Genomic DNA, 25,307 nt, shown 5'->3' on the forward strand with positions numbered 1-25,307 from the left:
CCCTAAATCGGGCCCTCTTCAGTGACTCATATAAAAGTTAATGTGAACGCAACGACGCGGTATCGCAATGGGCTGATTACAATATCGGATATGCACGCGTACAATGGTATCGCAATCGGTTAATGCGAAACGCAAGCGCAGATGTTATGATTCGCATTTTGAAGACGCCAGGTGCGCGTTCAGATCTCTCTTCAAGTGTATGTTACGGCGCGTATGTCCGGTAAGCACCCACGTAGCATTGACAGCGGGAATCAAAGAGAGAGAGAGACGAAAGCAGCAAACTGTGGCCCGGCAGAACTACCGAATGCAGGAACCATTAGGGCCATTACAAAAGATGGAAAATATGCGTAACTTACTGCGTGCTACACGAACCGCATTCAGACGTCTCTGACATATTCGCTGTGTGGAGAACGATGTGTGTTCGTCGGCATCTGAGCCCCGAATGTGAGGTCAAAGCGCACGCCGTGATCTCAAGAGCACGCGAACGTATAACAAATTATAAACAAATATACATCGCCGAGCACACGGTCGCAACAAGAGAATTCGGCGGATTTACCTAAACATTAGAGCGACGCTTTATTTTATTTATTAGCGGGAGGTATGATTCGCCTAGAAAATCGGTGTCTGTTTGTAAATTGACCCCGTTGTGCTGCAGACGGATGTGCAACATTTCAGAAACCAAGCGTTTAATGTGAAACGGTTCTTTGTCAAGGATTACGGCACTCCCGAAATCAAACTTATGGTTATTATCCATACAATGCATCTGCACTACAGAATGTCCCCCCGGATTTACTCGCTTGTGTTCCCTGATACGGGTTCCCAATAGTCTACCCGTCTGTCCCGTGTACGAAGCATCACAGTCAGCGCAGTTGATGCGATACACCACGTTGCTTTGAGAAACGTTATCGACAGTGTTCTTGTGTACTTTAATAAGGCCGTTTGGTCGATTGAAGCCGTAAAAACTCAGTTTTTTATCCATAGTACTGGCGAGATGAGTGAATTTTTCTGATATATTTTTTACCGGCCACTTTTATTTCTGCTATGTCGACGACGTTGCATCTGCGGTGCCCCTTGAGTTCTTACAAGACACCCTTAACATTTTTAACTCCATTCACAACAGGCTACAGTTTACAATAGAAATTAGTAATAACAACACCCTTAATTTTCTCGACATCATGATAATAGCTGCCAATGAAGACTGATATTTGACTGGTATCACAAACCGACCTTTTCTGGACGATATCTCAGCTTCTTTTCCAGCCATCCAAACAGCCAAAAGAGGCGAGTAGCTATGGGTATAATTGACAGGGCTTTCAGGCTATCCCATCCTAGTTTCCACCAAAAAAATCTATCACGGGGCCTCTGGACGATGAAGAGCCAAGCGGTAGGTCTTATCTGTCTGTTCCGTACGTAAAAAATATATCAGAAAAATTCACTCATCTCGCCAGTACTATGGATAAAAAACTGAGTTTTTACGGCTTCAATCGACCAAACGGCCTTATTAAAGTACACAAGAACACTGTCGATAACGTTTCTCAAAGCAACGTGGTGTATCGCATCAACTGCGCTGACTGTGATGCTTCGTACACGGGACAGACGGGTAGACTATTGGGAACCCGTATCAGGGAACACAAGCGAGTAAATCCGGGGGGACATTCTGTAGTGCAGATGCATTGTATGGATAATAACCATAAGTTTGATTTCGGGAGTGCCGTAATCCTTGACAAAGAACCGTTTCACATTAAACGCTTGGTTTCTGAAATGTTGCACATCCGTCTGCAGCACAACGGGGTCAATTTACAAACAGACACCGATTTTCTAGGCGAATCATACCTCCCGCTAATAATAAATAAAATAAAGCGTCGCTCTAATGTTTAGGTAAATCCGCCGAATTCTCTTGTTGCGACCGTGTGCTCGGCGATGTATATTTGTTTATAATTTGTTATACGTTCGCGTGCTCTTGAGATCACGGCGTGCGCTTTGACCTCACATTCGGGGCTCAGATGCCGACGAACACACATCGTTCTCCACACAGCGAATATGTCAGAGACGTCTGAATGCGGTTCGTGTAGCACGCAGTAAGTTACGCATATTTTCCATCTTTTGTAATGGCCCTAATGGTTCCTGCATTCGGTAGTTCTGCCGGGCCACAGTTTGCTGCTTTCGTCTCTCTCTCTCTTTGATTCCCGCTGTCAATGCTACGTGGGTGCTTACCGGACATACGCGCCGTAACATACACTTGAAGAGAGATCTGAACGCGCACCTGGCGTCCTCAAAATGCGAATCATAACATCTGCGCTTGCGTTTCGCATTAACCGATTGCGATACCATTGTACGCGTGCATATCCGATATTGTAATCAGCCCATTGCGATACCGCGTCGTTGCGTTCACATTAACTTTTATATGAGTCACTGAAGAGGGCCCGATTTAGGGCCGAAACGTTTGATTGATCTTAATGTTTTAATGTTTTGACTGCAAATATAATTTTTCCGCATATTCGATCCTGCGTCGGCTCTCATAGCCAATTATTTCTTAACTTGTTTTACTCAGAGCCTACCATATACAAGTGAGAAAATTACTCGCTTCGTACACGTTACACGACCATCAAGCCAAAGCACCAGTATGCAGCAGACTGAAGGGCAAGGCTCTAAAGTGGTATCATTCGAGAGTTGATTGTGTTGAATTAACTTGTAAAAACCTGTTACAAGAATTGAGGAAAATGTTTGGGCAACGATCAGACCCGTTGACCCTACGACGTGAATTAGAGACAAGGATGTGGTGCGCGGGCGAAACTTTCGCAGATTACCTGCATGATAAAGTGACGCTAGCCAATCGCGTGCCAGTGAGTTCAACAGACGAACTCATTAGTTACGTTATCGAGGGCATCTCCAGCCAAGAATTACGCACACAGGCCAGAGTGCAACGCTACGAATCATTGGAAACGATGCTAAATGCGTTTGCTAATGTTCCATCGCCCAAAGAAGCGCCTCGTCGACAATCTACGCATCCGACAGCAGGAAAAAATAAATTCCCGAACAAGGAACAACAGAAGTCAAAAGAAACGGATTCGCGAAAATGCTACAACTGCAATGAAGATAAACATTTAGCGGCAAATTGCACAAAACCTAAACGAGAACGTGGATCGTGCTTCAAGTGCGGCCAGTTCGGCCACAAGGCGACCCAGTGCAAACCCCCGGAGAACGTCAATTTTATGGAACAAGGGCGACCGGAAGACGATGGTTTTTGACGAGCGGTAGAACTACAGCTAAGTAGAGAGGACGATAAATCTAAAATAATTTTTAATACGTTAATTGATTCGGGAAGTCCGATCTGTTTTGTAAAAAAGTGTTACATTCCGCGAAAATATATAAAAATTGCTCCGGGACAAGACCGATTTTACGGAATAAACAGCAGCGGACTAGAAGTAATTGGTTGCGTAGAAGCGGAACTTACTTTTAAGTGCGAAAAATATAATGTTATGATACGCGTGGTACCGGACACAACGATGCAAAACTCCTTAGTCCTCGGCCGCGATTTTATGAAAATAGCGAAGCTTTCATTAAAATGCGAAGACGATGTTATTGATATTATGAATATTGAAGTAGATAAAGATAAATTTCGTGTGACATCGCAAGATATGCAGTTAAATGAAGACCTTTCGATTGAGGTGAAAGCACAAACACATAAATTATTCGAAGAACATTATGTTGACGCGGAAAAGCCTGAAAAACCCGCAACATAGAATACGTTAAAACTCATCCTTACGAACGAAAAACCGTTCTCTTGCACGCCGCGTAGACTCTCTTATCACAAAAAAAAACGGTATTACGATCCATTTTAAATGAGCTCACCTCAAAGGGTATTATTAGGGAAAGTACATCGGAATATGCGTCACCAATAGTCTTAACAAAAAAGAAAAACGGGGAGACGAGAATGTGTATCGATTTTCGAACGTGAATAAGGTCACTGTACGCGATAATTTTCCGTTGCTTTTGATAGAAGACCAGTTAGATTTATTAGCCGGAAAGAGATATTTTACGACGCTCGATCTCAAAGACGGTTTTTTCCATATTCATATGCATGAAGACTCAATAAAATATACTTCGTTTGTCACGCCACTGGGACAGTACGAATATATAAAAATGCCTTTTGGGTTAAAAGGCGCTCCGCTTAAATTCCAACGATACGTCACTCAAATATTTAAAGACCAGATTGACGCTGGCGAAATATTAGTATATTTAAACGATTTTCTCATTGCTACAGAAACAATCGAGCATCATTTTTATGTATTAGAAAAAGTTTTTAAGCTTCTCGTAGTAAATCTTTTAGAGCTTCGTTTAGACAAATGTCGGTTTTTCCAAACAAAATTAGACTATTTAGGCTATACTGTGTGACGTTGCACCGTGTGCACGTCACAGTCTTCCCCATTCCCACCTTTGTATTGCGCGCGTACTGCCTAGTTTATAGTTTTCAGGAAGAAGCGGCCGGAAGGCCCATTTCGACAGCGTAGCGCCATCCGCCGGTGCGGCGAAGCGCCCTGATCTAGGGGGCCGCGAGTCGAAGCCGCGGGAATGATCCCGACACTGTTGGGTCAATCGCGAGCGTGGAAGGACGTCCGGCGAGGACCTCTCCGTTGTGCCGAGAACAAGCGAGGGCGGCGGCCCTAGGAGCGACGTTGTGAAGGAAGGAAGGACGGGATGTAAACGACCAGCAATCCCGGATATCAGGTATCGGGGAACGGCGGGCGGAGTGTCGGGTATCGTGTCGCGCTAAATTTTGAGAGAGACGCGTAGGCTTGTTTGAGAGTTTCCTTGCCTACGCGCCATTGCCGTGAATCCATTGAGAGGATTATTGCTTTTCGTTTCGTTTCTACGGGTAAGACATAGCCCGCCCGCTGACTCCCCGTAAGAATAGTACAGGGGCGTCCGTTTCTTCCCGACTCGAGCGACTCGGTATTGGATTTGGCGTATGTTAAGGTAACGGCGGCGTGGCACCGGCCACACGTCACGATGGTGATGCGTGATAAAACCTCGCGGATCGGCTCAACAGTCCTTCGCATTAGATTACCGTTTAGAGTATTTCGATTAATTATTGTGGCGTCTATCGATTTGCGTGTGAGATGTTTGCGTTCCCGTTAGAATTAGTTTTCGCATCTTTCGTGCTCGTAGCCGTGCGGGCTTTTCACGCGTACGGCCATTCTGGGGCGGGCCGGGTTCCGGATACGTTAATTACCGCGCCCGGTACGGACAGGGTGAGGCGTCGGGGTGACAGATCTAGAGTGAGCCCTTCCGGAGAAGGTGTCCGAAAACGACCGTAATTCCCGTTTCGAGATATAGTGTACGATTTACTCCGGCTGAGAGTACCGCACGCCCCAAGCGGAGTTAGGCGTGAGTATCACGTGCTCGCGGCGAGGACCGCACGGCGGGGCTTCGCGTTAAGTTTCGAGTATCGCCCATTCGGTGAGAAATACTTATTTTACGTGTATTGTTTATTCTGCGAGAAATACTTATTTTACGTGTATTGTTCATTCTGCGAGAATTACTTATTTTGTGTGTATCGTTTATTCCGCGAAAATTACTTATGTTCCGTGTATCGTTCAGTCTGCAAGAAATACTTGTTTACGTGCGTCGTTCATTCTGAGAGAAATATTTATTTTACGGGTTCAATTTACGAGAAATATCCCGTTCGCATGCATTATTCATTAGGTGATCCCTACCCTGTTGGCGGGTAACCGTCATTTTGCAAGACATATTTTTGCGTGTATGCGTTATTTTCGCGAGCCATAGGCACGTTGCGTGTATTCGTCCCCTTGCAATGTTTTGGGCGAATATTATTCCGTGGGGGAGACTTAGTCATTTCGCGAGCAGTCTCTATTTGGCGCGTATTGTAATCTAGCGGCTACTATCCTTCGGCGTGTCATCTCTAGTAGCGCGTATCGTTCTCTTGCGGGTAGTCTCTCCTCGCAGATATAAAGTAGAGCCATCCTAAGTAATTATTTCCGATTCGGTGTGACGTGGTGGATGTGGTCCTAATGATGGATTTCAGGATCTTGGCACATTTGGCCCTAAGATAGAAACTGATGGAACACATAACGTCACACTTATTTTACTTCATGAGAGTACATATAAGCGTAATTCGAGAGTTATTCGTTTTGGGTGGAGAACGCCGGCGAATAATATTTTGAGCGGGCCCTCGCTAGAATAACACGTGATTGAGGCCTGTATGGGAAAACGCGACGAGCCGGAGAAGCCAGGATACGCCACGCTACGAACGTGTTCGGTGCGTGACTTTCGCTTAATAAATATTGTCCCGCATTCTGCGCCCTTAGCCCTAACGTAAACAGGCTGAAGATTCTCGAGGCGTATAAACCCCGAGCCTCGAACTTGATATTACCCTTGTCTGGCTATACCATATATTATCGCTTCTCTTATTTTATCGCCTCCGAATTATTTGTATGTGTGTCTCGTCTTCGCTTAACTACTGTCAACGTCTCATAAAGTTGTGCGGTCCTTGAACCCCGATCCTCTACCGCTGATTGAGCAGCCGTCGCGAGCGGCCGGAGCAAACTATTCGAGTTTGAGTCTTTGGAGTATTTGGAGCTACGTTAAGTCTTGAGAGGATTTCGAGTTCTTTGGAGCCTTAAGAGTAAATTTAGTGTTAACGTTCGCGTATTTCGAGTCAAAAGTGGTGTGGCCTTCTCCACACTTGGCGCCCAACATTTTTGGAGGTTGTACTTTGCTCTGCTATTCGCTCAACATATTTGTGGCGCGGTATATCGGTGCTGTCGCGTATAACAGCCTCGCGGCCGTAGAAAATAGCATCGCAACTGTAACCAGCGAAGGCATTCGACCGACAAATCAAGGGCTTGAGGCAATAAGGAAATTTCCGATTCCGCGAAGTATTAGAGACGTACAGAGCTTCCTAGGAATGTGTTCCTACTTCAGAAAATTCGTAGAAGGTTTTTCAGTCATCGCCAAACCTCTTTACGATATGTCAAAAAAGGACACAAATTTTCGGTTCGGAGAGGAAGAACAGCGAGTGTTTGAAACGCTTAAAAATCGGCTAGTTGAAGCGCCTATATTAAGTATATACTCCCCACAAGACGAAACAGAGCTACACTGTGATGCAAGTGCAACAGGCTTCGGGGCGATTTTATTACAAAAAAGGCAGATCGAAAACTACACCCCTTTTTTTTTTTTCAAAAAGGACGACTGAGGTAGAATCGCGATATCACAGCTACGAACTCGAAACGTTGTCGATTATTTATGCACTCCGCCGTTTTTGGACATATTTTCTCGGTATAAAATTTAAGATTATTACAGACTGTCAAGCCCTGAGTTTAACGTTAAACAAAAAGGAAACAAATCCTCGAATTGCGCGGTGGGTCTTAGAAATGCAAAATTATGATTACGTGTTAGAACATCGACCAGGTGGTTCTCGTATGTTACATGTCGACGCTCTCAGCCGACAAATATTCGTAATTGATAATTCTTTTGATAAAAATCTCGCGTTATGCCAAAGCGACGATCCGGTAATTGCCGAAATTCGGAAAAAATTAGAGCAATCCGAGCACAAATCATTCGAAATGAGAAATGGTCTAGTATATAAAAAATATCAAGGACAGATTTTGTTTTATGTTCCAGTCGCGTTAGAAGCAAGCGTCATACATAAATACCATAACGAAATGAGCCACGTTGGCGTTGAGAAAACAGTCCGTAATATAATGAATACTTATTGGTTTCCGGATTTAAAACCGAAAGTTAGCAATCACATTAAGAGTTGTTTAAAATGCATTGCTTTTACACCAAATTCAGGGAAACCCGAGGGATACTGCATAATATACCGAAAAGTGACGTACCATTTTCAACGTTACATGTCGATCATTTAGCTCCAGCGTCTAGATCAAGTTCATCCTCAAACCGCTATATTTTCCCAGTTATTGATGCTTTTACTAAGCATGTAAAATTATACGCCACTAAAACAACAAATGGTTCCGAAGCTATAAAAAATCTTAAAACTTACTTTGAATATTATAGCCGACCTCTACGTATCGTTTCCGATCGAGGTAGCTGTTTTACATCCCGTGAATTTGAAGAATTCGTGAAAGAACGAAACATACGACATATTAAAGTTGCTACCGCCTCACCTCAAGCAAATGGTCAAGTAGAAAGGCTTAACCGTACAATACTACCAATGATAGCTAAATTGGCAGACAAACGCGGTACACACTGGAGTAACGTGCTTAAAGATGTGGAGTATACTTGTAATAATACAATATCCAAAGCCACTAACGAATCTCCAAATATGTTATTGTTTAACATACGACAGCGTGGAAACATAACCGACGAATTACGAGACGCGTTAGAAATTAGCGGACAATTAAATTTTTTTCGTGAATAATCACGTTTGCGCGAGCGAGCCGATAAACAAAAATACAGAAAAATCAACGCACGAACCAGCACGTTTATGATCGCCGGCATAAAGTCGCAAAGAAATATCAGGTCGAAGACAAAGTAATGGTGAAAAACTTCGATAGCACACCGGGCGTTTCGCAAAAGTTAATACCTCGTTTTAAGGGACCTTACCAAATCGATCGCGTGCTCCGTAACGATCGATATATATTATCGATAAAAGACATCAAAGGGTTTCAATTAACCCAAATTCCGTATAGAGGAACGTGGGAGGCAGCTAACATGCGACCGTGGATACCCGGCTAAAGTAACTCTAAGGTAACTCTAAGACAACTCTAAAAAAATACATTATGAAAGATTTTAACTCTAGGTTTAAGATAAACATTTTTTTAACGCCATGTATGTTATTCAAAAGAAAAATGGAAAAATTTTTTTTTATTTTATGAATGCGCCATTATTGTTTAGCAAGTATAAGCGTTAGTGTTTTGCGAGGCGTAAATGTCTAAAATCATATATGTCTTACAATAATTTAGTTTGTTCAAAAACTGTCATGTTTGAGATCGTAACGACTCGCGAAACAGACGTGACTCAGATAGATCATCTTGCATCAGTCGCATCGTGAAACCACGTTAGATTGCAAGAAAATTTCGACGCACGCATGAAAAATGTTCGCATAATGTCTCGCATCAAATTCGTCGCGTTGATGTTCAACATAGCATGGATCTTTCTAGCATTCGCATTTTGGAAAGTTCGCCGACATTCACTCGGCGAAAACAAAGTCAAGTAAACGAGCTAAGACAAAGGAAAGATCCATGCTATAAACATCGCGTGAAAAACAAGTATCGATATCGGCGGATCATCACGTGCAAACAGTGACGTCAGCACGATGACGTAGGGCTCCGACGGCCAATCACCCTCCCGAAATTCGTAGAAATTTGTCTGGAGGGAGTTTCGCCTCGGAGGTGATATAAAACGACCGCCGCCTCGGCGCGGAATCGATTCTCGCTCGTAGATCACCCGCTAAAGTATATCGTGTACGACCGCTTGCACTTTGCTTCAATCGCTTTTTCGCATTCGCGTAACCGCTCGCCGCTCTTGCCGTGCTAACCATTGTGCGCGCTCACGGCTTTTTCCTTCACTGGAAATATCAAAGACTCTGTAAATAACCTGTACATATTTGAATTTTGGGAACATTATATTCTTTATTTCATTTGTACTTGCTGTCTCTTTACTTGTGGTCGTCTTTTACCTCGCGCTATCTCGCGCAACCGCGCGCTCTCGAACATTTTTGGTCTTTCGAACCGGATCATCGCCGGCAACCGCGAGTTCGGGAGTGCCTCCTACAACAGAAGACAACCATGAGTCTTGACCAGAGCAACATGGTCAGCAGCCAACACGAACTCTTCAAACGCATCTCCAGAGCCGAAGAGAACCTGAAGAAGATGGGGCAAGCGAACATCACCCTCGCCGCCATCGAGACCCGCATTCGCATCCTCGACGACCTGTGGGCAAAATTCGAGAGTCAGCACGACCTGATTCGAAACTGCTACAAGGATTCGAGCCGCTACGTTGAAAGTGAGTACGCCCAATCAGACTTACTCGAGACCGCCGAGATGGCTTACGTGCAGCAGCGTAGCGTCCTGTCCGGCGAGGCGGATCGCCGCACGCCCGCGTAAGCCTCCGCGCCGGTAGAGCACGGTAACGACCGCGCGTTGAAAACCTCGCTGCCCCGTATACAGCTGCCACAGTTTTCGGGTGAATACGAGAAGTGGCCGTCCTTCCGGGACGTCTTTCGGTCGGTCATCAGCGACCAGTCGTCCATTTCGGCAGTCGAGCGGCTGCTTATCTCCGCTCGTGTCTCAAAGGGCCGGCTGAAAATCTAATACAGTCGTTAACGATCACCAGCGAGAATTACGATCGCGCGTGGGCAATTCTCAGTAAACACTACGAGAACAAGAGGGAGTTGATACGCTCCAACTTCGCCACGTTTACCGCCGTGGCGAAGATGAAGACCGCTACCGCCGATGAGCTCAGCCGCGTCCATAACGCTGTCATCTCCGCCGTCAACGCTCAGGAGAGCATAGGAAGACCCATCGACTCTCACGGCATGAATCTCTTCAATCACCTCGTCGTCGAACTGTTCGACCCGCGAACGCGCCTGGAGTGGGAATCCTCCTCGGGAGACTCCTTCGAACCGCCGAGTCACAACACTCTAATCGACTTCATCGCGAAACGGATTTTCACTTTAAACGCCGCGAATCCGAACACTAAACCCGCGAGTGAACCATCACGGTCCGCGAAAACTTACGTCGCGAAGCGTTCCGAGCCTTCGCAGTGTCCGCTCTGCAACGGGGAGCACTCGCTCATGGGATGCCCCGACTTCAAGGCCAAGCCGGCCAGTGACAGAAAGACAGTGGCCGAGACAAACAAGCTATGCTTTAACTGTCTCGGCAACCACCTGGTGGCACGGTGTCAGTCCACCAGGAACTGTATGACGTGTAACTCGCGTCACCACACGATGCTTCACGACGCGTACATTTCCGAGCCGACACCCATCGCTGAGGTCAGCGCGCTTTCCGCCGTCGGAAGAGCCGACGACCGCAAAGCGATCCTCCTCGCGACCGCGCGCGTGATCGTTGCCGATCGTCACGGGAAGCCACACGATGTTCGAGCCCTCATCGACCAAGGCTCCGAAGTGTCGATCGTGTCGGAGTCCCTGGTGCAACGGCTGTACCTACCGCGATCGCGCACCCGAGTGTCAATATTCGGCATTGGTGGCTCACAATCGGGATCCACTCGGGGCAAGGTGTCAATGAGCCTCACGTCGAGGACTACCGGAGCCACACTCACCGCCGTCGCGTTCGTGCTTCCGCGCCCCTCGCTTTACCAGGGCTCCGCGATCACGTGCAGCACCACGTGGCCTCACCTCCAGGGGCTTCCGCTAGTCGACCCGCTCTTCGCCGCCAACGACCCAGTCGAGCTGCTCCTGGGCGCTGAGCTCCTGGAGGATGGTCTCCGCCGAGGCAAACCGCAAACGCCGATCGCGCAGAAGACCATCCTGGGATGGATTCTGTCAGGGGGCTGTGGCGCGACCTCTCTTCTGGGTCACCGCCGCTCACTCCAAGCTCACTCCGCTTTCGTCAGGCTCGCTCTCGAGGAAGAGGAGTGCGAGCAACTCTCCGTGCGCTTCCACGAGCGCACATCCGCTGGCCGGTCCGTCGTCCGACGGCCGGTCTCATCGCCGTCGAAGAACCTCGCCGAAACCCGCAAGCCTGTCGCCGACACGATCGCCGTGCAAACCGAGCTCTGCACGGCGGGCGGGTTTCCGGCGCGCAAGGGGGCCGCTGACCATGAGGACCTTCTTCGCCCGCGCCCGATCATTAAGCTCACTCCCGAGGAAGAGGAGTGCGAGCGACCCGCGCGCACCCACAAGCGCACAACCGCTGGCCGGTACGTCGTCCGACGGCCGGTCTCTTTGCAGCTGACGAGCCTCGCCGAAACCCGCAAGCCCGTCGACGACACGACCGCCGTGCACACCGAAGTGCGCGAACTCTGCACGGCGGGCGGGTTCCCGTTGCGTAAACGGGCCACGAATTCTGACAACACTCTCGTCGGGATCCCTCACAAACGCCGTCGTCACTGCGCACTCAAAATCCGCGGCGTCGCCGACAAATCCGCACTAATCACCATGTTAACGCGACACGCTCGCGACACTTTGAGTCTGTCCTCAGCTCCAATCCTCTGGATCACGGATCATGCATCTCGGCGGAAGACGTTTGTGGCCAACCGGGTGTCACTTAAACGGACTCTTCCCGAGGCACCTTCCTGAACGAGTCAACAAGGCCGACGGCGCTTCCCAGGGAATCGCTTTCAGCAAGCTGATCGGCCATCCCGTGAGACGGACAGGCCCAACGTGGCTACCGGAGAACCGAACCTGGTGGCCGGACGGAAGCGACGGGATTCCTGACGCCGAGCTGCCTGAGCGGAAAGTCGTCGGGCAATCCGCCGTCGAGGGAATCGAAACGGAGTCTTACATCCTCCGTCGATTCTCCTCGCGACACCGTTGCATCTCTGTCCGGCTTCCCGCGTACATTTCTGTTCGTCTTCTCTCGTGTAGTTCTGTCCGTTTGCTCGCGTTATTAAATGTTCTTTATCGCGTTTTCGTGTCAGTTCGCATTCTTTCCCTGCTAAAAATTATCGCGTGAGAATACGTATGACAACACATATGTGATCCTGCATGTGATCTCATATGAGAGTTCTGATTAATTCGCGCACAGCTTCGTGTATGCAATCTCACATGACATTTTGTGCCAAAATCTCATTTCAGCTTCACATGATATCTTTTACGAGACCTCATATATAGATGACCCTCATATGAGATCTTTTATGCGATCTCATTAACCATTTTATATAAAAAAAAAATTATTTTATACAATTAATAAAAACATTGCCAAGTGTAATTATATTAAATTAGAGAATACTTAAATTTTAAAAAAGTTAATGTTTTATTCAAGGTAAAACAAAAATTACAATTTATATAAATCCTTATGTAATACATTTTTCATATTTGCGCGCGTATGTATATATAATTATATACAGAATATCACAGTTTTTTAATAACGCATGTTCTTTCAGAATAATTTCTTAATCCTAGTGAATCTCTAAATTATCAACTTTAGAATAGAATTCAAATCATTGGAATACCCTGATGTTTAATATAACAAAAAATAGTCATGGTCATGTCCAGATTCCAATCAAAAATAAAAAAAACGTAAATCTTACAAAACACTCTACTCGAAATATCGCCTACTCAATTATTAACTTTTAATACCAGAATATATTTGTATATAAATAATTATATATCTTTATTTTTTTTTTATAATTATATAATATTTAATTATTTATTTTTTTATATATATCGTGATGAATTGTACTACTGATGCGCATTTAAATATATTAATAAGTTGGAATGAATACATAATATTAAATATTTTTAACTTTTTCATAGTTCAGTTTGCGTAGATCTCGAATTTTGTAACCAATCTGCTTGTTCATATTTTGTAGAATTTTCTTCTTTTTGGAAGCATTTCCATACATCTCATTGAGATAGTCTTTGAATATTCCTATATAAAAGAAAAACAGTGTTAATAACATCAATAAGTAGTATATATTTTACAATATGGTACATCGAGTAATTACTCTAAAAAGTATTAAAAGAAAAAATAATTAATTTAAAATAAATTAATTCATCTTTTTTCTTTTAATATAATTTAATACAAAAAATAAATTAATTTAAAATAAATTAAAAATAAATAATATAGAAAATATTTTTTTATATTTATTTGACTAGAAATATGTATTTAATCTGGTCTTTAAATGGTCAATAATTAATTTCTTGTTTCAATTATAAATAATTATAGCATACGTACGACGTAAAAGTTTATATTTCGTCGGCGTGAAACGTTTTCTAGGAGATCTATCTTCTATCTCAGTAGTTATTCTTGATTTTTTGAAGCATCAATTTACTAATGTTTCTTTCGTCCAGAGAATTTCCAATAATTCTCTCAGGAATTTCCAATGACCGCGATGTTTCATGTATTCCCAGAATGCTAATTGAATCGTTCGTCCATAGCCAATATATATCTGAAAATTTAATACAAAATAATTCATAAAATAAATTTTTAAATACATATTTCTAGTCAAGTAAATATCAAAAAATATTTTCTATATTATTTATTTTTAAATAACTATACCTCATCGCCTTCGATGTCATATAATTCTCTTCCCTCATTATCTACTGATTCTCGTGTTTCGGATTGAAGTCTATTGTTATACACATCCGCATATTCTTCATCAGAGTCACTTGGTTCAGCTAAAGAAATAATATTACTAAATAGAGTTTGCAGATAAAGCAATAAAATGAAAATGAACCAAGTATTGTAAATTGTCAAGAATAAAAAAAAATTCAACGTTAAATAATAATAATGAGAAAATATGAGAAAATGTTTTGCAACAATTATACTTTAAAACCAACAAAGTTACATTTACTTATATTTTGTTATATCATTTTAAATTTACGTGTTATTAAAGCGCGCATTTAATATTAATAATAAAAACATATAAATTAGTATTTAAAATTAAAAATTAATTTTAGAATATAAATTATACCTCTATTTTTTAGGCGATACAGCGTCCTTCTTCTTATGCTGGTTGTGCGCTTTGGAGTGTTACCATTAACATTCTCTGCCCTCTCTGTACAGAAATATTATTTTAGTTTTTTATTACAATTACGAATCAATATATTTACTATTGACATAATTACTTGGTCTATTTGGTGATGCTCTTAATGACTGATTTTGGTTGCCGCGAGTTTCATTTCTGTCTTCAGGCTGTTGAAGTTCTTCTGATGTGCCTGCTAATTGAGATGATTGCCGAGTGCAAGCTACCTCATTTTTGTCAGAATCCTCCTGTTTGCTGTCAGAAGATGAATATATTTTTCTTGACTGCTGCTTTATTTTTCTTGACTTTTCTTTTGTAATCTGTATAAAATTTTTACAAAATATGTATAATTATTATACACAATACAAAGTATAATAATGATAGTAATGAAGCTTGATCAAATTACTGGTGACATGTAATGATTATTGTTAGAAGTATATTTTCCTGTGCCAGATGCCTGATTTTTTAGACGCCTCCACTTCTGGATCGGTGTCCGACATACTATGCGTACTGTACGATGTACTGAACTCGGATGAGGATAGATTAGAGAGATCCGTATCTTCATTATTGTTATTTTTTGTATATAAGTATTTTCTGTTTTTGAGATACTTCTTTAATTCATTTTGCCCATTTTTCTTTTTTCCTAATTTTTGCAGAGTTTTCTTCGTGATCTGTAATATATTACGTATGAGAATACAAAATATGTAATATTTTTAATACCTCAAATTTGTACTATACACTTTTACCTTGGTTTTTCGTTTTGGTGTTCCATCCCTTTCTATTTGCTTCATTTGCAACTGTTGCAATGCATCACTGCGACGCATTTTTGAAAATTTGTAGCGTCGTCCTTTATTTAATAAATCTTCTTTACCTTGAAAAAGTTTATGTTACTACTAGATTATTCCAATATATTGTTATTAATTTCCTTACTTTGTTAAAGTATATCAAAAATATCTTTTTTAAATTTTACGTTGTATAATTACTTAACATATTCTATCAATAGTAAATAAATGCGAATACTTACTTCCAACACATAAGACTTCACCTGGTGACAAGAAGGAATTATGTTCATCGTCATTACTGTGCCGCTTTATGTAATAGGGTTGGTTGGTACAGTTTTCACGATCAAAATTTTGAATGTCACTAATAGGCACAATTAATACTTTCCTCCTTTCATCAGAATAGAAACGTACCGCAGCACGGAGTGTTTCCATTGTATTTGAAGACATAATCTGTTAATGAAAAATGTCAGCTTTTTTAAAAAAATTTCTATAGCACACAATATGCAAAAACCCTATAGGTTAGGTTATATACTTACGGATTTAATGTATTTTCTGAATTTTTGTTCCGAACTATCGGCGCGCGATCGGCGCGAAGTTGTCGCCGCGGGCGGTGCACTCGCGCCAAAATTCGAGGTCGCCGGGTGTCCCGGGAAACTCGGGACACACACACGCACACAGCGGAGGGGTCGGAGGGGACGCGCAAATCACAACGCGGCCTATCTCTTCGCCGGCCTCCCTCACGAGGACGATTCTCCGCTTCTCGTGGAATATCCGTCGCGCCGCGAGCCCGCGGACCGTCGTTCGAATTTGAGAATCGCGGGGGGCAGCGGGCGGGCGTCGACGACGGCAACGTTGGTGCGCGCCAACGGCGTGACGGGCGGCCCCGGGTACACTCCGACACGGCCGACGATGACTCAAATGAGACACACACTCGCGGAGACGACGGACGACCGAATATCCGTCGCGCCGCGAGCCCGCGGACCGTCGTTCGAATTTGAGAATCGCGGGGGGCAGCGGGCGGGCGTCGACGACGGCAACGTTGGTGCGCGCCAACGGCGTGACGGGCGGCCCCGGGTACACTCCGACACGGCCGACGATGACCCAAATGAGACACACACTCGCGGAGACGACGGATGACCGTGGAGACGTCGCGCGTTGCGTGCGCCGCTGTTCACCACCGTTCACTTACGCACACTCACGCAAGGCCAGAACACGCAAGAGTGCGCAAGAGTGTGAAGACTGCGCGTGAGGCGTGAGTGGCGTGACTGCGCGAGATCGGCCTCCGTCGCGTACGCACACAAGTCACGCGCCCTGTCGGTGTGTCGGGCAACGTCGGGCAATAAGAAAGAGACGGATATATGATTTTCTGTCTCCTTCGTTCTTGCAGAATTCAAGTCGCGCGACGCCTTCCGTAGCTTGCACGCTTTACCCTACGGAAGGCGTCGCGCGACTTGAATTCTGCAAGAGCGAAGGAGACAGAAAATTATATATCCGTCTCTTTCTTATTGCCCGACGTTGCCCGACACACCGACAGGGCGCGTGACTTGTGTGCGTACGCGACGAAGGCCGATCTCGCGCAGTCACGCCACTCACGCCTCACGCGCAGTCTTCACATTCTTGCGTGTTCTGGCCTTGCGTAAGTGTGCGTAAGTGAACGGTGGTGAACAGCGGCGCACGCAACGCGCGACGTCTCCACGGTCATCCGTCGTCTCCGCGAGTGTGTGTCTCATTTGGGTCATCGTCAACCGTGTCGGAGTGTACCCGGGGCCGCCCGTCACGCCGTTGGCGCGCACCAACGTCGTCGTCGTCGTTGTAGTCGTCGACGCCCGCCCGCTGCCCCCCGCGATCCTCAAATTCGAACGACGGTCCGCGGGCTCGCGGCGCGACGGATATTCGGTCGTCCGTCGTCTCCGCGAGTGTGTGTCTCATTTGAGTCATCGTCGGCCGTGTCGGAGTGTACCCGGGGCCGCCCGTCACGCCGTTGGCGCGCACCAACGTCGTCGTCGTCGTTGTAGTCGTCGACGCCCGCCCGCTGCCCCCCGCGATTCTCAAATTCGAACAACGGTCCGCGGGCTCGCGGCGCGACGGATATTCCACGAGGAGCGGAGAATCGTCCTCGTGAGGGAGGCCGGCGAAGAGATAGGCCGCGTTGTGATTTGCGCGTCCCCTCCGACCCTTCCGCTGTGTGCGTGTGTGTGTCCCGAGTTTCCCGGGACACCCGGCGACCTCGAATTTTGGCGCGAGTGCACCGCCCGCGGCGACAACTTCGCGCCGATCGCGCGCCGATAGTTCGGAACAAAAATTCAGAAAATACATTAAATCCGTAAGTATATAACCTAACCTATAGGGTTTTTGCATATTGTGTGCTATAGAAATTTTTTTAAAAAAGCTGACATTTTTTATTAACAGATTGTGTCTTCAAATACAATTGAAACACTCCATGCTGCGGTACGTTTCTATTCTGATGAAAGGAGAAAAGTATTAATTGTGCCTATTAGTGACATTGAACATTTTGATCGTGAAAACTGTACCAACCAACCATATAATACATAAACACAGTAATGACGGCACAGTAATGACGATGAACATAATTCCCCCTTATCACCAGGTGAAGTCTTATGTGTTGGAAGTAAGTATTCGCATTTATTTACTATTGATAGAATATGTTAAGTAATTATACAACTTAAAATTTGAACATTTCAGAAAGATATTTTTGATATACTTTAACAAAGTAAAAAAATTAATAACAATGTATTTGGAATAATTAGTAGTAAACATAAACTTTTTTAAGGTAAAGAAGATTTATTAAATAAAGGACGCTACAAATTTTTGAAAATTCGTCGCAGTGATGCATTGCAACAGTTGCTAATGAAGCAAATAGAAATGGAACACCAAAACAAAAAACCAAGGTAAAAGTGTATAGTGCAAATTTGATGTATTAAAAATATTACATATGTTGTATTCTTACACGTAATATTTTACAGATTACAAAGAAATCGCACAATGGCAAAAAGATTTCCACGAAGTTATAAATATTATTTGCGGTCGTGCAGAGTTGAAGATGTAAGTACCAGAATCATGAGAAGATTGAATTTTAAACCTAAAGTACGGCCAAATAGAATTGTAAGTACCTTATATTTTAAATAATTTTTATTTCAAATAATTTATGCATGCAATTTATGCAATATTTGGACATACATTGTAAGACAAGTCACTTTTAATCACTTTTTAAAAATATAAACTTACAATAAATATTTGATAATGAAAATTATTAATAATAATGTGATTGGATCTGTAAGTGTGTTTATATATGTATACGCTATTCTTATATTTTTTAGACTTGTAAAGATAGTATCGAGGATGTTCAATACGTTGCTGAAAATATGGATATGGGTAACATTAACAAATCACATGAAGATACTGTTACAATGCAAGAGGCTATTATGGAAAACATTAATGAAATAGCGGATACTTCAATCGACGTTAATGAAGCGCAAAATGTTTGCACGGAAAGAGGTGCTGGAACAATAGAAGCTGAAGCATTCAAAATTTGCGAAAAATTAATAACAGAGGATACAAATAATATACAGCTGGACGCAATTGATTTCGATGACGTGTTAAACGTAGAAAATATAAAGGGGAATGATATAAACGTCGCCAGCGATCCTGAGAACAAGGTAATATTGCAGTTCCAAATAGTCGCCGATAAATACTCATAAAGTGTTTACTATCCTTCAGTTTTGTATTTTATTAAACTGATAATTGTTAGATTTATTTATTTTATTTTAATTTAATATATATTACATTTATTTGTGAATGTTGTTTTACATTATAATTTGTGAAATAATTTATTAACTTTTTCATTAAATATTGCAGATGATTTATATAGGAGATCAAGTTTCAGAATGGGATTCGGATTTATTGGTTATATTTAATGATTTAACAGACGACAAAAATGACCATCAACATGATATATGTCGAACACGCACTTTACAAGAGTTTACGTCACATGAAGATTTTCTGAGTGATATTGAAATACCTGTAAACAAATCACGAGGTGAAATATTTTTAATGATTATCGAATACAGTTTAAAATATAAATTATCATTAAATGAAATTATAAGTATGCTGCAACAGATCAATCTTATCTTTTCAAGATTAATATTACCCGATGCACGATGGATAGTCGATAATATTTTAAATCCAAAAGATAAGATAGAATTTCATGGAATTTGTCCCAACTGCTGTAAATATATTGGCAAAATAAATGATGTAGAATCTTGCGTAATTTGTGATGTATGTTCCGAAACCATTAATTTAGAAAATCCATCGTCATCAAATATTTTTGTAATGATTGATCCTACGGAAAATATTAAAATTCTATTGGAAGAAAACGCTGAATATTATGACAACGTCATTAAATTAAGGACATTCAATGGAAAAATAAGAAACATTTTTGATGGAAATATGTACAAGTCATTTATAAAAAAATTACCTGAAAATGATAAACATAATTACGTCACAACCATATTTAATACCGACGGGGCACCGAGATTTGAGAGTTCGAATTACTCGATTTGGCCCATATATTTACAGCTAAATGAAATACCTATTCAAACAAAATTGAATAGGATAATCACCTGTGGTATATGGTTCGGACGAAATAAACCCGAAATGACCGCTTTTTTACATCCATTTACAGAAATGATGACTAAATTAGCAAATCAAGGCATAACATGTAGAATAAACAATGAAGAACGTTTGATTAAAGTATACTCTCTAATTTGTTGTGTGGATTCAGTTGCAAGGGCTCCCATGCAAGGAGTTACATTATTCAATGGGAAGTACGGTTGCAACTGGTGCTTACACCCAGGCGAGTGGTACGAAGGAAGTAATAGGTATCCTATTCTTCAACATACTGTACAAGAGAGAAATATGAAGAATATGATAAAATTTATGATGAAAATTACTGATAAAGAATGTGCCGATGTATATGGATTAAAGTCTATTTCTCCTCTCATAAACTTACCTTATTTTGATGTTTGTAAAGGATTCGTTCCAGATTATATGCACTGCTGCCTTGCTGGTGTTGGAAAACAGATAACAAATAAATTTTTAGAATCGTTGCCAACATCAAAAATAGAAGAACTAAATAAAATTTTACTAAATGTAAAGGTTCCTCACCAACTAGGCCGATTAAGTAGATCCTTTGCCGATATCAGTGACTGGAAAGCTAAAGAGTGGGAGAACTTTATTTTATATTACAGTTTGCCTTTATTCCGATACGCTTTACCGCAACGCTTTGTGAAGTACTGGAGTTTATTTGTTGAAAGCTTGTACACGCTTTTGAAATGTGACATAAGCCTTGATGAACTTAATAAAGCAGATGAAGACTTACACAAGTTCGTATTTTTAACACAAGAATTATTTTCAAAGAAAGCTATGACGTTCAATATACATCAGCTTATTCACATTTCTGAAAGCGTATTAAATTGGGGGCCACTTTGGTCTCATTCAACTTTTCCATTCGAATCCGCGAATAAGGATATACTGCAAGCTATCCATTGTGCAAAAGGTGTAAATCTACAGATTGTTCGCTATGTCCATATGCAACAAACTTTACACACTTTGCGTCATCGCATATATCCACAAGCATCTCCGTTAGTGATAAATTATTGTGAACAGCTAACAGTGAAAAGAATTAAGAAAAGTTGTAAAGTATCATCCATAACTTACCTGGGAGGTGGAAAATTTATAGATGAAAATATTGCACAAAATTTTGGAATGTCTGCAAAATGTACATTAGCTTATCAGAGAGCTATTATAGATGGTTGTCTTGTGTCATCGAAACAAAACAATAAGCGCTCTGACAATAGCTTTGCAATATTAACTGATAATACCTTTATTCGCATACTTGATTTTTTAGTTGACGATGAAAATAATAAAGAAATCACACTCTGTAATATTGTTAATACTTCAAATAGAATCTGTAACTTTCTAAGTATGGTACGTAATATTGGAAATGAAACCATAGCTATACAAACTAAACAAATTGTACAAATTTGTGTTTTTATTGAAATACTTGAAGAATGTTATATAGCAACGCTGCCTAATATTTATCATTATTAAGTTCTTTTTATATTTTCTTTTCCTTGTAAAAATTAAACCATTTTTAATAGTTTGAGGTCAAATATAGCCATTTTATCGCTGGAAACTAGCAATTTTCTATCTATTTATACTACACTGGCTAGTTTCTACTTTAAAAATGGTTTTGTTTCCCATTAGGTATTATATTGTATTATATTATAAGAAATGTATTATATATTATAAGGATTTAAATATAAATTGTAATTTTTATGTTTTTCCTTCAATAAAAAATTAATTTTTTAAAAAAATTTAAGTATTCTCTAATTTAATATAATTACACTTGGCAATGTTTTTATTAATTGTATAAAATAATTTTTTTTTATATAAAATGGTTAATGAGATCACATAAGAGATCTCATATGAGGGTCATATATATATGAGGTCTCGTAAAAGATATCATATGAAGCTGAAATGAGATTTTGGCACAAAATGTCATATGAGATCGCATACACGAAGCTGTGCGCGAATTAATCAGAACTCTCATATGAGATCACATGCAGGATCACATATGTGTTGTCATACGTATTCTCACGCGATAATTTTTAGCAGGGTTATTGTTACCGGCCACACTTTGTCGTTTGTGCCATGGCCATCTGCCACTTAGTCCGTCGTTCACGGTGCACTGCTCACGTTACCTCTCACTGCACTCACGCAACCACGGCAATTCACTCGCGGACTTATTCGCATTTTCGCGACACCCCGTACGCACGAATTCGCGCCCGCGATGATACCCGTGGTCACCACGTGCTCCGCGCGCCGTCGCTCTCCGCCGCCGCGCTGTCGCTCGCGCGAGCCTCGATCCAACGCGGCCATCGAAGATGCCTCGAAGCCGCTGCCGCGACCCCAGCCGCCGCCGACGGATGCGTGAGCTCATCGACACTCGCTGTCACTTTAGTGTCGTATCGGCCTTCCGCCTGTAAATTTTCGCGTTTACGTCACGCATTCGTCTTCATCGGCCCTCTGCCAATGCAAAATTCACGCAACCGCTCATTTTGGACCTCCGCCTTAATTTAAGATTTTGAGCAACACACCTTTTCACTCTTCACATATCACCGAACTCGCGTTACGTATATATCGCGAATATTTATGTGTCTCGCTCGGGATCACCGCACGTTGTGACACTGCGCAGGCGCACCAAGCCGCCGGGGCTCGCCTGCACCATGCGCCGAAATCGCGTTCATGCGAATCGATCGCATATCGATTCTTTCGACCGCGACGTCGGCGTCGGGCGCCTCATCGAGCGAGCCATCGAACACACCGTCTTGTTTCGTCAGGCATGACGAGGCGGGCGGGATGTTTTAGATCGTAACGACTCGCGAAACAGACGTGACTCAGATAGATCATCTTGCATCAGTCGCATCGTGAAACCACGTTAGATTGCAAGAAAATTTCGACGCACGCATGAAAAATGTTCGCATAATGTCTCGCATCAAATTCGTCGCGTTGATGTTCAACATAGCATGGATCTTTCTAGCATTCGCATTTTGGAAAGTTCGCCGACATTCACTCGGCGAAAACAAAGTCAAGTAAACGAGCTAAGACAAAGGAAAAATCCATGCTATAAACATCGCGTGAAAAACAAGTATCGATATCGGCGGATCATCACGTGCAAACAGTGACGTCAGCACGATGACGTAGGGCTCCGACGGCCAATCACCCTCCCGAAATTCGTAGAAATTTGTCTGGAGGGAGTTTCGCCTCGGAGGTGATAAAATGACCGCAGCCTCGGCGCGGGATCGATTCTCGCTCGTAGATCACCCGCTAAAGTATATCGTGTACGACCGCTTGCACTTTGCTTCAACCGCTTTTTCGCATTCGCGTAACCGCTCGCCGCTCTTGCCGTGCTAACCATTGTGCGCGCTCACGGCTTTTTCCTTCACTGGAAATATCAAAGACTCTGTAAATAACCTGTACATATTTGAATTTTGGGAACATTATATTCTTTATTTCATTTGTACTTGCTGTCTCTTTACTTGTGGTCGTCTTTTACCTCGCGCTATCTCGCGCAACCGCGCGCTCTCGAACAGTCATATAATGTACCTTTAAGGGTAGTTTATTTTTGTTTAATTTATATTTTATTATTGTAATCGGGACGATTAATGGTCAGGCTGGCCGAACTATAGCGCTTTAGAAAACACAGTCAAAGTAAACCGCCGACGTTGCGCTGATCCGCATGATTTTGTTTTCCGTTCTTCCCGTCTTTGATTTTTTCCCGACCGAACGCGGCATTGATAGCGCGCAAATTAAACGACGCGACCGCGGCAAAAAGACAATAGTCAAAAGAAGCCGACAGCAAATATAAGGCGCTCCCCAACGATTCTCGAGTCAGTCTTGTTTAGAGCTTGTCCGCAGCCAGACCTCGCGCGGCAGCCGACCACCGACGTACCTAATATGCTCAATAAACGCTATTTTATTAATTATTTCCCGGCCTCTTGTGAAATTTACAATTAGTACGCTCATTACGTTTTATCCTGGAGATGACTTGCGGCTCTCGCCTTATACAACTTAAATGAAAAGTCTTTATCTCGTTAATTTTATTTACGCCGATTAATGGAATGAAAAGCAACTATATTCTCGCGAGAGTCTAACAACTAAATAAACTACTATGTCTGACATTTATTCACGTAACCCCGTTTATTTCCCCGTCACCAATAATAGAAAACTTACATGACTAATTTTAAATTATAATCTACTCATTATTCGGCCGCGACGCCTGCTTACATAATTTAAACCACGCGTATCACCTTATGGGTGAAAGTAACTCTAAAGAAATATCGCGCTTCCGCAGTCGTGACCTCCGGCGTACGTTTATGCCGTGTCCTCCTCTTTCTCGCTGCCCCCGCTAGGACTGAGAGATGGTTCGCTGCCGTATTCTTCGGGCCGCTCGCTAGTCCTTTCCCTATCAATCAGAACGCGTGGGAGTTTGATGAGGAGCCTCGGCTGCTTCGCCTCCTCCTCGGGCCGCGTTGAAGGGTGCGGTTGCACGGTCACACAAAAAATAATTGCGTACGTCCGTACAGATGCGTCAAATGTGCAGAGGCACATAAAACAATAAACCGTCCAAAAAAGAACCGCAACATCCCTGCTAAATGTGCATTGTGCCTTGGCAGTCACACCGCAAATTATAAAGGTCTATAGAGAAATTGAAAAAAGAAGAGAAACCTCAACCACCAATCGCAAACCCAAGGAGGTCAACTAAAAACCTTTCCAAAATGCAAATAAAAATGAAGCAATAGCTCGGATACCACAATCCACACCGCTCAATACACACACATATGCTGGCTCATTAAAAGGAGATGGACAACATAACACGCTGGAAATCCTGATCCACAAACAAGCAGAAAAAATCGACATGCTTGTTAATCAACTCAGCTCCTTATAGGACTTGTAACAACACTAATCTCGAAGCAAAAATAAAATCCCCTCATTAAAGGATTTTTTCTGCAGATATTTGAAGACTGGTGGATAATGGATTTTTTCGTGATTGAGCGCATACACGATTCTCTCTATTTAGATACTAACTTTTTGAATTTGTTACACTTAGGGCCGGTTGTTCCACCTTTCGATAAATCTCGGCTTACTCGACAGATTACTACCTATAGGATAAATCTTACCGGGTAGTTTACCAGCTATTTAGTGAGCGTTGTTCCACGGTTATTAATCCTATACAAATTCTATATTATCATATTCGTTAAATAAATCTGGACGTGGACGAACTGTATATCGCTTGCGAAGCACCACTATATA

The 25,307-nt window shown here is 42.7% G+C and overlaps 2 protein-coding genes across 8 annotated transcripts; one reads left to right on the forward strand and one right to left on the reverse strand.

Annotated features, from left to right (window-relative positions):
- Positions 1-12,893: 12,893 nt before the first annotated feature.
- LOC139822853 (uncharacterized) lies at positions 12,894-16,632 on the reverse strand. 2 transcript variants are annotated; one of them, XM_071794998.1, is made up of 9 exons: positions 15,950-16,623; positions 15,656-15,863; positions 15,378-15,502; positions 15,038-15,302; positions 14,735-14,951; positions 14,581-14,664; positions 14,166-14,284; positions 13,842-14,055; positions 12,894-13,535 (listed from the first exon to the last, which is right to left on the reverse strand). In XM_071794998.1, exons 4-8 carry the CDS (start codon positions 15,194-15,196, stop codon positions 13,930-13,932), a joined length of 705 nt encoding a protein of 234 aa, XP_071651099.1. In that variant the 5' UTR covers positions 15,197-15,302; positions 15,378-15,502; positions 15,656-15,863; positions 15,950-16,623; the 3' UTR covers positions 12,894-13,535; positions 13,842-13,929. The 2 variants fall into 2 exon arrangements, with proteins under 2 accessions (XP_071651099.1, XP_071651100.1); XM_071794999.1 differs by lacking the exon at positions 13,842-14,055 and having other exon boundaries at positions 15,950-16,632.
- Positions 16,633-16,989: 357 nt separating this feature from the next.
- Positions 16,990-21,690, forward strand: LOC139822852 (uncharacterized). Of its 6 annotated transcripts, none has more exons than XM_071794994.1 (7): positions 17,002-17,736; positions 17,823-18,042; positions 18,205-18,322; positions 18,398-18,536; positions 18,752-19,090; positions 19,290-19,470; positions 20,116-21,688. In XM_071794994.1, exons 3-7 carry the CDS (start codon positions 18,282-18,284, stop codon positions 21,540-21,542), a joined length of 2,127 nt encoding a protein of 708 aa, XP_071651095.1. In that variant the 5' UTR covers positions 17,002-17,736; positions 17,823-18,042; positions 18,205-18,281; the 3' UTR covers positions 21,543-21,688. The 6 variants fall into 6 exon arrangements, with proteins under 6 accessions (XP_071651094.1, XP_071651092.1, XP_071651095.1 ...); XM_071794995.1 differs by having other exon boundaries at positions 20,215-21,688; XM_071794997.1 differs by lacking the exon at positions 20,116-21,688 and adding an exon at positions 19,571-19,696 and having other exon boundaries at positions 17,003-17,736.
- The last annotated feature ends 3,617 nt before the right edge of the window (positions 21,691-25,307 follow it).

The sequence above is a fragment of the Temnothorax longispinosus genome, chromosome 12 (genome assembly GCF_030848805.1).
Source record: "Temnothorax longispinosus isolate EJ_2023e chromosome 12, Tlon_JGU_v1, whole genome shotgun sequence".
Taxonomy (NCBI): Eukaryota; Metazoa; Arthropoda; class Insecta; order Hymenoptera; family Formicidae; genus Temnothorax; species Temnothorax longispinosus.